We start from the raw sequence: 14,441 nt of genomic DNA, 5'->3' as shown, positions 1-14,441 counted from the left end.
GAACAAGATGTCCAGGACCTCCAGCAAAAAAATAGGCCCACAACATATAAGATCCAGCAGTTTATTGAACCGTAGGCATGGGGTACTTTTTATCCCTGTTTGCACCAAACACATCTGGTGGGTTTGCTGCCAAAAAGCCCTTTTTTGTTTCATCTGACCGTCTTTGGTCTCTCAAACTCTCCTCCTCACCATGCATTAAGACAATATAGACACACGTCCTCTTCCCGGCAGATTCGTAACATCTTTAGTTGATTGGAACTTCTTAATTATTGCTCTAATGGTCAAAATGGGGATTTGCAATTCTTTAGCTATTTTCTTACAGCCACTTTCTATTTTGTGATGCTCAACAATCTTTTGCTGCACATCAGAACTATATTCTTTGGTTTTTTTACTCATTGTGATGGATGATTAAGGGAATTTGGCCTTTGTGTTTCATCATATTTAAACTCCAGTGAAACAAAACGTAATAGCTAGACAATTTCATGTTCCTAGTCACCCTGGTGTGCTAAAAAAAATGGTAGGGCCTAAATATTAATGGGAATATACTTCAGAGATATTTGAAGAATACTCGTAAAAAAAATTCTAGGGGTGCCAATAATTGTGGCCAACGTGTTTTGGAGACAAACATTTATTTCATAATGTGATTTCCCCCCCCACACTTTCAATTCTTTTACTTTAATGGAAGGTTAGATTTTTGCAAAAGATTTTAATGAAAGATCAAAAGGATAAACAATGCAGATTTATTTTTTACAGCCATTTTTGATCATACTTACCAGGGGTGCCATTAATTCTGACCACAACTGTATAGTTTGCTTTGCAGGTTTTAAGGTTACACTGTCAGTTCAGTTGGTGTGTTGCTTAGCAATGTGATACAGAAGGGTGTAAGTTGATATGATTTTTGTTTTTGAAGAATCAGTGGCTGTCTTCTCTCTCTGCACTTTTTTTATTTTTTATAGATCTTCACACTTCTTAGCTACTGATGGTTAAAAATAGAGTCCCAATGGAGTCATTTTGCCCAGTGAATGTAGGGCAGTACAGAGACAGAGGCACAGGATCTTTGATGGAGTGGGGTCACGTTAGCATGGGGATTTAAACAAGTCATGGAATTATCCTCAGTTACACATCTGTAGTGTGGAGGGAAACACACCTGATCCTGAAATATTTTATCTAAAATAAAAATGGGTTTTTGAACAAAAAACTGAACTAAAACAAAATTTCAGAGGTAATTTAGTTATTATTATTTAGGTATGATGCTATTATAATGTGTATTTTCATCACAAGCAGATGGTACAATTTGTGAATCTGTTATAAGGGAAATTAAAATTACCTTAGTGAAATTTAAGTCATTTTCAAAACAAAACAAAAAACAATTGAAATGTTCAAAATTCAAGCGTAGCGTCAGTTCTGGCAGGTCACGTTAGTCAAGCTCGCATCAGCTGACTCTCAGCTGATCCACGTCTACCTATAGGAATATGACGCCTATATACATATATAAGCTCCTTCAGCATTATCAACAGTTATCGCGTTTCTCAGGAGCTAATTCCCTCCTCCATCCCCAGCTCCTCCTCTCATCAGTCAGGATTTGGCATTCTGATTACCCCTGAATCAGACAAAAATTCTCTAATTATGTTGTACATTAAAATGAATTAATGAAATCTGCAATACATTCATGTTGGTTCTGTTCTGTTTATCCCAAAGGGGGGTTATTGCTGTTCTCCCTGCTCTTATCCATGCTAGGCTGCATGAATGCGCAGAGAGTTCTTGCCCAGAACAGAACCATACCACCAATCCAAACTGAATGCTAATTGTCAATCGTATTTGATGATAGTGGCCCTGACAGAATTGTAATATTACTGACAAATACGTACTCATCCATCCATCTTCTCACCTCTCTCCTCCGCTCCATCTGTTCATTCATCCATTCACTTTAGCATGATCAGATTCAGGGATAGTGCTGCTAATGCACATAATTTGAAAGACAGTAAGATAACTGATAAATATTTTTAACAATTTAATCATTAAAGGGATAGTTCACCCAAAGATGAAAGTTCTATTATCGTTTACTCATCCTCAAGTTGAACTAGGTGAACTATCCCTTAAAGTTAACCTTCATCAAGTTAACCTTCAAAGTGATATCTATAAACTGTAAATATTAGTGTGTTTTAAATGTGGATTTATTTGGCACCACACCACATGGAACTGAAAAAATAATGACTGAAACCAAACGGTTTGGAGCTCCTCTTACCCTATCATGTTAGATTATACAGTTCAGCAATGTGTTGATTTTGATCCAATCACTGTTTCTGGTTTTGGAGTTGTTGGAATTGTTTTTAGGGATGATTTTATTCAATTTTTTCAACAAAAGACACTTCTTATTAGCTCAACATTCAACAACAATCGTTGTGATATCTGCTGAGTCACTAAACCCATAGGCAGCTACATCAGCTACATCAGAGACATTTCTGCTCACACATCTTAAATATCTGGAACATGTTCATCACTTTCAGTTGCAAAAGTTTTAGTTTTTGCCTCAAGCTTGGATCATTTTTGACCCTTGTCTCTGCACATTACACTGTGACAGGAAGGGTAATATGCTCTATTTTAACATTGAAAAAACAACACTCATCACCTTTAAAGGGAAGTAACTTATTGGAGATCCTCTTTTTTAATATATTAAAAATATTCCTTAATATATTAAAAAGTATATTCCTTCTTGTTTTAGACTGATCCCTAGTTGAAATCTCATAGTGTGTGTGTCTCCACAAAGATGGCAATTCTTGTCCTTGTGGGGATATTTTTGTTCCTCATGAGATAAACAGCTTAAAAATCATATTAAGTGATGAAAATGTAAAAATGCAGAAAGTTTTTTGTGATGGGTAGGATTAGGGTTAGGGGACAGATTCAGAATTGTGTGTGTGTGTGTGTGTGTGTGTGTGTGTGTGTGTGTGTGTGTGTGTGTGTGTGTGTGTGTGTGTGTGTGTGTGTGTGTGTGTGTGCTTCTTCTGCCCTTATGTGATAGCACTGCAGTCGACCTTCAGATAAACATTGAACTGGAAAACTGTCATCTGCCACAATTAGTCACAATAATAGAGAGAAGGACAGAAAGACAGGGAATGAGAAGTACTTAGAGACAAGGACAATTGGTGTGGAGGGGGGTATGATGGTGCCGTAACGGACTGCTGATGAGACCTATCACTGCTACACCCCTCTAAAGCCTTCTGGAGGACAACAAAATGACTACCTGAAACAGACACACATCCTCTTTCTAACATCTGAATTTCACAAACAACACATGCACAGTCTAATTCACCCCGAGGTCACTTGATGTAAGAGCTTTGTGAGGCACAATATGCAGTAGAGGTCAAACCACCACTCTGTTGTGTAGTTCTCATCTAGGATTCTGCATTTATTTTACTATATAATAATCAAATTATGTAAACAACAGTACAATAAATTATAAATAAATGAATAATTTTGATTTTTTTTATATATATATAAATTCATAAATTAATATTATATGCAATATTAATTAAGACAATTAATATGCAATACATATGAGGAAATCAATAAAAACACAAATTAGATAAAGTAGGCTAGATAACAAAAATATTAGTTGGGAGGAACAAAATACGAAAATACGTTGTAATGCTTTTGCATTCTTTCGCAAACTTTTACTTTCCCCAGAATATTTTTTACTAGATTTGACTGAATAATGACACTAATTTTATAGAATAATCATTGTTTAAACATGGTTTACTCTATGTTAAAATGCGTTATTTAAAATTCTTGCTCATGCTCCTCTTTTATCATGCAGATAAATCAGATTCAAACTTCCAGAAGAAATCCACTGATGACGGGGATGACCTGTACACCTTCCTCTTGTCCAATCAAAGCTATGGCTCACATGAAGACACCTCCTACCTTTCTGGCAGCATGGGCAGATCTGGTGACAAACATACATCCCGCACTGATGACTTCATTTCTGGATCCCATTCCCTCACGTTGACCTCGGACTCCGGCATCGAGATAAAATCCAGTGCAGACCCGACTGACAGCTCTCACAAGATACATGACTCTGAGAAAGCTTTTGACTCTTCTTACAACTACATGGACATCAGCCGTAAAGAGGACTCCTGTAGCTCACAGCGCCCCCTGGAGGACTGGAGGATGAGCGGCCTCTCAGAGCCCACCCAGTACACTAAACTGGAGAAGAGCCCATCACCGGTAGAAGTGGATGTGGAGGACATTGGCTCTGCAGAAGTTCTGGACTCTCAGACCTTCCCATATGTGGAGGAACCATCTGATGAAGAACTGTCTGATTATCAGCCCTATAGGTCTCCAGGTACCGGCAGCAGTGCCAGTCCAGTAAAGATCACTCTGACAGAAATGCCACCTACATCTGTATCGCCCACCACAGTCCAGCACAGCCCCACATTTACAGTGTCAGAGAAGGAGAGTATCCTGAGTCTTGGGCTGGAGGGAGTGCCCACCGTCACCCTCTCAGAGCCAGAGGATGAAAGCCCTGAGTCATCTACACCCCCTACAGGTAAGCATCATCATCCCACACAAGCACTTCACTGCAATGTATCCACCACACCATCATTAATTGCCTCTGCTAGCTGACCTTATGGTCCTGTGTAGGTGTACTTGTCAATCTGGGAACTTTCATACATTTTATTCAGTTTTTTTATTTAACTTCGCTTTTATTTAAAGTGATTGACAAATGAGCATCTTTACAACATAAAATCCAAAGGAAACTGTGGTGAGACCCATTGATAATGTTTTCAGAGTAGACTACTGTTCAAAAGGTTGGAGATTTTTTTGAAAGTTTCTTATGCTCACCAAGGCTTCAGTTATACTATCCAAGTATAGTACATGTACATTACACATTTTTAACAATATATCACACATTTGCTAACACTGTTGGGTGCCTTGGCAGAGCATATGGCCACAAGACACCTTACCTTATTAAAAACACTCGCTCTCCTTTCTCTCTCCCTCTCTTTCTTTATAGAAGACTCTGACTCTCCATCAGAACCAAATATCCTGGCTGGTGAAACTAAAATAATGAGCTCCTTCCAAGACAAGACTCAAACGTCACCCACCTCACCCTCTCAATCTGCTTCCAAGCAAGACAGTTCCCCAATGGAAATGAAGACTTCTCCTCCAAAACCCACCTTGCCTCTTTCCTCCCAGGATGTCGAGGATAGCAACACAGAATCTGGCGACTCTGAGATTGAGATGGTGTCCGAAGAGCCTAGTCCACAAGCTCCCAGCTCTGGCTACATGAGCTTCAGTAAGAGTCCCAGCACCTCTCCATCGACCACAGCTACAGCGCCTGTCCCGTCTTCTACTCCTGCGTTTGCCCCAAACCCTACTATGCAGTACAGCATCTTGAGGGAAGAGCGTGAAGCAGAGCTGGACAGTGAACTGGCTCTGGAGTCCTGCGGAGAGGAAAGTCCCAAAAGATTGACCCACAACTCCACAAAGGGCTTCAAGGAGAGCCCACAGCTGGTCAAAAAACCCACAACCCTGACTTCTGCAACTAAAGAACCCATTATGACTCCCACTACACCTCCTCCGACCGTTCCAGCCCCAACCAGCGCTCCTAAAGAGAAAACATCCACCATGGAAGAGAAGCCTAAACCCAGCAGCACAACCCCCAGTCCCAGCCTGCCAGAGCTGAAGGTGGAGCATCCTGCTGGGGAGGTCCACCAGAAAGAAAGAAGGCGCTCCAGTCAAGGCCGCAGGGGCTCTGCAAGAACGACTGTACCACCTGTCGTCTTCCAGGGTCTATCCAGGGAGAAAGGTAAACACGTTCCCCAATCACTAATGGTCACACAACACACAAGTTCTGACAGTCACTATATTGCATTTAAGTGCTCAGTTACTATTGAGCTACAGAGGGTTTTTGCGTAGTTGAACTTCTATCTTCTTCCATCTATCTGAGTATGCATGACACAATGCGTAATCGAATATTTAAAGGATTAAATGCACATCATCACCTCTGTCTTTCGGAGCAAGTGCACAATGTGAAGCGAATTGTAGTCGGATTAATGTGTAAACATGCTGGACGATGCCAACCTACAATTGCAATATCTAGGTCTGTTAGTTCAACTTTGCAAAAACAGACTGGAACAATTTCAGTCAGACTAAATGTATGGTCCCATTTATTGTTGTTGTTGCTATTGTTGTTGCTTCGTACATCACTACACTTTTGAAAATAGATAATGTAAACCTTTTTGTCCGCAAAATTTGTATTACTACATTTGTATTACTACAAAACTACAGTAAGGACAACTGAAATCTTTTAAAAATGCATGTAGACAAGAATTTGAGTGTTTTCATGGCCTCTTTTAATTTAAAACTGCACAAATTACTCTTTAAATTCAAATCATTTTCAAATTAAAGAAAATTCTGTCATGTATGGCTTTTTCTCTTCTGTGGAGCTCAAAAGAAGATATTTTGAAGAATTTTGATAATCATAGTTGAAATCGTAACCACCTTTCACCCTACTAGCGACAGCCCTGTTTGTACCAAAAAATACTATTTCTCAAAATAGTTTTCCACTGAAGAAAGAAAATCATACAGGTTTGGAATGACGTGAGGGTGAGTAAATGATGGCTGAATTGTCACTTTAAGGCCAGAAGTCTGTGATACACTGAAATTAAAATAAAAAACTGACTCACACTTATTGGCCTCACCCTGCTAGGAGGAAACTCCCATTGGCTTTAGAAGCAGGAAAAAACACATTTCAATGCCTCAATCCTGGGCATGCACAGGCCAGCTGACAGTTTACAGCTAATATTTTCCTTAAATTAAATTAATTGTAGTATTTAACATGCAGTTTCATCAGTTCATTCACATGCACTTTAAAAGTTTAATTTAAATCAGTCAATAGAACAATAGTTTGTGTATTTAAAATGTCATATAAATGCTTTAGTCCAGCATAAATCGTACAAGTCTAACAGACTAACAGATGTAGAGAATGTGATTGTAGCTCAGCGTCACTCAGTTTCTGAAGAAGGGAGAGATGTTATTACTAAATTTAGGATAATGACGGTTTTTGTGTGACCCAATAGTTCTGATGTGTGAGAACACTCAAAAAAATACACTGGACTCAGGTTTCATAGAGGAATTTCCTGCTCAACTGTTTACTTCATGCGTCAATTCTGCTTTTTCACCAAGATCCCTCGTCATCCAACGGCATCGGTCCAGAGAAATACAACACAGTGTGATATAACATTTCTAATCATCTCCAGACCTCCAGAAGGTCATGCACATGAAATATTATATCAATTTTACAACACACATTTCTCACACAGCCCCCTGTCTTTAGTTAGGCGACTAATGTTTTAGATTTTATTTCACACCTGACTGCTCCCTGCATCTGCTGTTGTGTCTTCAGGGTTCGGCAGAACTCAGTGGAAATATCTTGTGTGAAACTGAAAAATTATTTTAGAAGATCTGGCTGACCTACAACAGTCTGTGGATTGTAAAACCCACAGATTTATTGAAAACATTTTCATTCTTTTAGTGATTGGATCACATCCCAGTAGTGAGGGATATTAGTAACCGCATATAGATTAATCACTATTTGTTGTATTTTCACAAGAAACAAAAAACATGTAAAAATATTGCTTTAAAAATGAATTATTGTTTAAATAATTATTTTTATTTTTTATTTTTTTTTGAATTTTTTTTATATAAATGTTAAATGATTCATGTTAGTTTTGTCTTAAAATAAATAATTATTGACTTCAGTGTATTAGTAAATGAGTACGTCATTTGTTTTTATATGTTGAAGTCATTACGTCATCAGTGCTTTGGGTTGGACTGTTGTTTGAAGAACAGCTTTGTTGTTTCAAAGCCTCCCCATGTGGTTCAGGTCAGTTTCTGTCTGCTACCTTTGTGACCAATGAGTGCTGCCGTCTTGTGATTACATAGCCACACTGCAGTGGGATGAGAAGGCATTGCACAGATCCTACAGTGAGATAAAAAGACCTTGATATGCGTTTCATTTGAGGTTCAGACTATCACATGCATCACGGTGGATGACGGACAGCTCTAAATCCTTCTGCCATGCAGTACTAATGTAATTGGAAATTCAGTATGAAGTGAATTTTATGTTTGTCTTATAATCGATTCTTATCAATGTTTCATATGATGCTTTTCAGTCTATATTCCTCTTTACAACACCCTTAATCAAGGAGAACTGTTTGTAAAAGCAGACTGACTTCACTGTTGTTGCCTGCAGACCATTGTATGTGTGTGTGTGTGTCTATGGCAGTCTGCAAGTTAGGTATGGTGCCACAGTCTGTGTCTGACCGCACCCCCTTTCCCCCCTCCTCTCTTGAGCTCAGTGTCTCACAGAAGCCTCTAGAAATGAGATGGCTCTTGTAACCGCATGTACACAAACTGAGGATGGGTATCACTGCTAATTTCTTCCAGCAGAGGGCTCAGTTTACCATGTGCAGTCACTGTCTCGCTGTCAGCCCATAGACTGGAGAGGGATTGTGCATTTGAAAATGCATTATCATAGTGTGAGCTTGTATAAAATATAAATTTTGATCTCTATAACACATCAGAAACCGATGTGTTTTCTGGCCTGTATGTGTTCCTGTGTGCTAGTTCATTGTGCGTACATTAAGGTTCAAAAATTTGGGGTCGGTAAGATTCTCACCAAGACTGCATTTATTTGATCAAAGTACAGTGAAATAGTTATATTGTGAAAGATGATTACAATTTAAAATGGCTGTTTTATATTTTTAATATATTTAAAAATATAATTTATTCCTGTGATGGCAAAGCTTAATTTTTAACAGCCATTACTTCAGTCTTCAGTGTCACATGATCCTTTTGAAATCCTTCTGTCCAGTTGAAAACAGTACATCTTTCTTTAAGGTTTCTTTGATGTGTTGCATTCCCTGTTTTCATCTACTGATGCAGTCTTTTTTAACCAGGTTTTGCATTCATCACATTTTCCTCATGAGGTTATCATTAACAGCAGCTTTTCCCCTTAAATTCTGTAAAAAAAAAAAAAAGGTACAAAAATATTTTAGCTTTTTCAGTGTGTTCAGAGGTTCTGTACCCACTCTAAACTGATCATTAATCATTACATTTAGAATGGCAAAAATAAGCAGTTATTTATATGTCTTTCTAGTTTATCTTATGCTTCATTCTGTCTCTATCAATTATTTAACTTTTAAAGGCCCCTGGCAATTCATGTGTGATGTGTCTACTGGAAGCTGAGGCGCAGACATTATACATATGCCAATTTCCTTTGTTTGGTCTTGCATTAAATGCTAAACCTTTGAGTTAAAGATGTCAAAGATAATGCATAATTCACAATGATGTGCTGTTCTTTTGTATGATAAATTAATTAGGTGCAGTTATTGTTATCTCTTACTATGCATGACATATTGGATCATGGTGGATGTTCTCTGTGCATTGAAGTGTCTCATTACAGTCTGCCACTATGACTAGAATCAGAGACCATGATTAAGTGATTTATATATAAGACTTTATAGTCTGAGATAAAAAAAAAAAAAAACATGGCTCATGGCTAATATTAAAAGGTTTATTCAATGCATAATGTGAATATATAGAAGCTCATTCAATTCACAATGTGAATATATAGAACAAATATTGTACAACCATTTTCAGGATCATGTGACACTGAGGACTGGCGTAATGATGCTGCAAATTCTGCTTTGCCACCACGGGAATAAATGATATTCAAATAGAAAACAGTTATTTGAAATTGTAACTGTATCTTTCACAACTGTATTTAGCGTTGATGCAAAAGAGACTTCTTTCAAAATCAAACACAAATAAATGCCAATTAGTCAGTCTTGCCCATCTGAAAATGTCATATGGCAAGTCCATCTCTGACCACTGGACAGGACTGTCCGCTTGCCTGTGAGCTCATCCTGTTTCCTTTAACCGAGAGTGCTGAGTCATTCTCCATATCTCATGAGGCTCCTTCCTCACACACACAAATACACACACACACACTCTCACTGTTATAGCAGTCTAGAGTGAAATTCATCAAATATGATGCGATGAGTACGGAATGAGCCTTTGTTCTGAACGAGAAAAATAGTTGTGCAGCAATGTTTACCACCAGATTTCAATCTTTTCAAGAGGATTAGTTGGGATTAGTCTCCCATCTAAAAGACTGAAGATGAGAAAGAGAGAGGAAAACAAATATTTCATCCATCCACTTTAGTGTCTGTCTGCAGTCTTAAATAGACAGTGACCCCAAAAAAAATGTTGTCATTTATTTACCCTCATGTCATTCCAAACCAGTATGATTTTCTTTGTTACGTAAAGCACAAAAACAGATGTTTAGCAATATGTTTACGCTGCTTTTTTACATACAGTGAAACCGAATGGTGGCCAGGTACTGTCAAGGTTCTTGATTTCCTTTAAAGGCACTATGAAATCAAAATTTACTATTCTTTTTTATGGATTCTAGTTTTTTTTTAAATCCATGTGCACTCATAAACATAAATCAAAGTAACGTTTCCTCCCTTTTGTTACAAAATCTGTTCTCTTCTCTGATGATGCGTTTACTGGCATGAGGGAGGGAGAACCTGTCACTCACATGAGATCACAACAGTAGCAAACCACAATGATCCAGTCAATTTCTGATGGACAAATCAAGTCCCGTCCTACATTTTTTTTTTTTTTGTGAAGCCGTTTCACTCGGATATACGTCAAAATAAGGAAGAAAAGATTGTCAGTAATGATTGTCAATCATGACGCTTTGCCCCTCCCTCAAATGTCTGCCTTCAACTAAATCAGTTCCTCCACCAGTGGGCAGCACTATCACCATAAACTCCTATTCCTCCCCTCCTCCATCCCTGCATCCCCTCCCCTCTCGGTCCCCTCCTCCTATGGGTCATTCATGCACTGATGTGAACCGCTGAGCGAGAGAGAAGCACAGAGAGAGATAACGACAGATACGGAGCGAGGAGCGGAGAGGCTGTAGCAGTAGCGTTAGCAGAAAGCGATTCGCAGTCCTTCCCCTCACCCAGCCTAGCATGCAGGCCAGCACCATGGCAGCCGCAGACTCGACCAAGACTGAAGGTTTCTGGAGCAACTGGAAGAGCAAGGGTACTGTGAGTGCATGTGGAGGAAAGGGGGTCCGGGGTGAAGAAGATGCATGCGCATGTCTGGACAGAAAGGGGTTGATTTATTAGGGCTGCTGGATTTTCTTGGGGGCAGGTGCATGTGGGATTCTGGAAGATGCTCATGCACACTTTCGCATTTTTTCCGCATCGAGGCCACCGCCATCATGGGCATATGAGCGGCAGACTGGGGGGGGTGGGGGCTTGAGACAGCTGGGCACACCCTTCTTCTACCCCCTTCTTATTGTACTTACTGAATTCATATACTCTGGGTGTGTTTGATTAGAATTAATTGCCAATGATGTGCATGACTGCCTCATTTTCAGGTCAGATGGGCATTTAGATGCGGATAGTTTCACAAAGAGCTGTATTTCTTTACATTTGTCTGATTGTTCCTGTGTTGATCATAAAGGCCTTCAGGCTGCATAGGGAGCAGAAAGCGAAATAAAGAAAAGAAGAAAGAGAGAGGTATAGGGTGTGGCTACCTGGATATAGCTCGTGGTGTTTGCCTAAATGTAAACCCCTCTTTTTGCTTGTTCTGTGAAAGAATGGATAGGATAATGGATACATATGCATGTGTTTTATGTGTATAATAAAAGTGCGTTATTGCTGTCATTTATTTACTATCCACTTGAAGACAACTGTGCATCCATCACTTTAATCAATCCAATGCCTAGACTATCACGTTAGAGAGACTCTATCGTCAGGAAGAAAACTAGAACAATTTAAGAGGGAGGGTTTCTGGTTGTGGCTATTTATATATTGAGCATTTCGCATTGCTGGCAGTTCAAGGGCTTATAAACATAAATAGGTCTATTTTGATGAATATTTGACTTTTTATATGAGAGTTTCTAAATGTTAATGGCATTCAGTCTTTGTTCCTTTTATATTTCAGATTTTTGGAAACACTTTAACATAAGAATTAATTATTTAATGTATTAGGTAGGTATCATGAACAGCATTTTTACACCATTTATTAATGTAGCTTAATTTTAATTTATAAAAGTATTTTATAAGTATTAACCTGGATTAATATACTATACCTACCTATCTATCTATCTATCTATCTATCTATCTATCTATCTATCTATCTATCTATCTATCTATCTATCTATCTATCTATCTATCTATCTATCCTATATGTTATTTCCATTGTTCTATAATTTCTATCTTATCTATCTGTCTAATTTATCATTATTGCCTGAATTAAGATAATTTGAGCTTTAGTGGGATTTAGTGCCTCTTTAGAGTTGAGAAAACACTGCTCTGTTGGCACTGCAACACGAAGCCATTGCCAAAATTAAAACAGATATGAAGATGTTAAAAACAAACATTTCTCACTTTTTTAAATGGTTTAAGTTGTACTGTTTAATGAAGATGTGCCTGTGTCAGCACAGGGACTTGTGTTCTTTTGCCATCTCCTTCTATAGTCGTGCCTCTTGGCTCAGGATTGTCTGTGTCCTATAGGTATTGATTCAGCGCTATAAAGTCACACCGCAGCAAAGGTGCTGGCTTCTCTTAAGTCAGCAGTTTCTGTTTCTTCTCACAGTCTTCTCTCAAGTATGCAGTTTAGTCAAATCTGTGGCTTGAGGGGCCACATTGGCTGTTACTGTCCTGATGGTCATTTGGTTCTAGTCCAAAATCATATCTTCCAAGTTCTTCCATTAACTGCAAATCATAAAACAGATTTGATCACTTCACAATGGCAAATGTGTTAGTTTTAGCACTATTCTAATTGATAAAAACTTGGAACCAAAGATTGGACCAGATAAGACTGGATTGATCCAACATACATTCCCAAACTCAAACCCTCTAGTTTTTTCAGTTCAGATTCTCCCAATAATTGATTTCTGGTTAAGACTGCATAGTCATACTCTGGAAATATTGAACGTAGAATTCAAGGTGTGGTAAACACTAGTGGTTATTCAATGGAGGATATAAGAGGCATTTGTCAGCCAGGCTTAAAACAGTGTCATATGATCTCACTGATCTTGGATCCATATCAACTTTAATATTGTGATCAGAACATGATGTTGGAGGACATAGCAGCCATTTGTGTTAGTGTTATGTAGGTCAAAGGTCTATTTTTCCATATTCATCCCCCCCAGTTTTTCTTGGTAAAATGACAAGACGAATCAATGTGTGGTACTTACATTTGTGAAAGATGGTTATTGTTGACTCTTCAGATGTTTGTAGTAGTCATTGCTGTGGGTCAGAATATCCCATAGAAGCTCATTGTTCAAGATACATGTGTGGTGCTTTGTCTCTCAGCAACACTGCTTAAAGTGATCACTCAAAAATGAAAATTCTGTCATCATTTACTCACCCTCATGCCATTTCCAAACCCCTGTATGACTATATTCGTATATATAGGACATTTTCAAAATATCTTCTTTTATGTTCTGCAGAAGAAAGAAAGTCCTGGTTTGGAAATGACATAAGGGTGTGTAAATGATGACATAATTTAAATTTTTATCCCTTTGAATTAAAAAATTTGCTGCGAGAGGGAGGGAAAGTTATTTTGATGAAAGATTATGAGGGCACATGAATTAAAAAAAATATATATATGATGTGCATGGATAAATTATTCATAATAAATATTAAATTCAATTTACATTTATTTGTATAGCGCTTTTCACAATACATATCATTTCAAAGCAAATTTGACATTTTAGGTTTCAGAAGGAGCTCAAGAGCCTCAAATGTGCACTTTCTGAGGCAGGCTCTGCTACCAAATAACCTATACAGCATTAAATGAGTAAAGTTATGAGACTTAGAGCTCTATTTGGGACAGGATCTTATACAGCAGTGTTTTATCATGCTAGCCAGCAGATGCTTAAGCAAGAATATATATTACATCTCTAAGTTTGCCTAATATCTCAAGTCTAACCTGTATTACAATTGTAAGAGCATACATGTATGCCCAATAGACGCATGTCCCATATAGGGCAGTAAGATGAACCAGTCTAGAGGAGTGATTAAACAGAGCCATTAATTACTGCTGACTTTTGAGTTTCTTTCTGTCTCATTGTGGCATCGGTGATGTTTTCTTCACTGTATTACCAGGCCGAGTCGTTTTTATGTTTATCTGGAGGCTGTTTGTGATCACACCCAAAGAGCTTTCGTTATTGATAGCAGAGAAATGTTGTTTGCCTGGAGCCTTACTGCATCTCTCTGTCCCATGCCAAGATTGTTCTCATCCAGATTAGTGTCTAGTGTGTAATAATGTTAGTCATGGGCTGTCTGAAGTGATCTCTTTGTTGTAAGAGTATGATCCACTGATGTCAGAAGCAGGCTATGTGTCTA

General features: G+C 38.3%; 1 protein-coding gene across 2 annotated transcripts in view; it reads left to right on the top strand.

The window, feature by feature from the left end:
• The window catches only part of rtn1b (reticulon 1b), a 40,378-nt gene that overhangs the window by 16,657 nt on the left and 9,280 nt on the right, over window positions 1-14,441 (top strand). Inside the window, exons 2-3 of one of the 2 annotated variants that reach the window (XM_079887935.1) lie at window positions 3,815-4,546; window positions 5,015-5,809. In XM_079887935.1, the coding sequence (XP_079744061.1) occupies window positions 3,815-4,546; window positions 5,015-5,809 (1,527 nt within the window). Of the gene's footprint in view, window positions 1-3,814; window positions 4,547-5,014; window positions 5,810-10,908; window positions 11,122-14,441 lie in introns of those variants that run through there. The other variant, XM_079887936.1, reaches the window with a different exon arrangement.

The sequence above is a fragment of the Squalius cephalus genome (assembly GCF_949319135.1).
Source record: "Squalius cephalus genome assembly, chromosome: 12".
Lineage (NCBI taxonomy): Eukaryota > Metazoa > Chordata > Actinopteri > Cypriniformes > Leuciscidae > Squalius > Squalius cephalus.
Note: the sequence above shows the minus strand (reverse complement) of the source record. Positions and strands in the feature narration are given on the sequence as shown.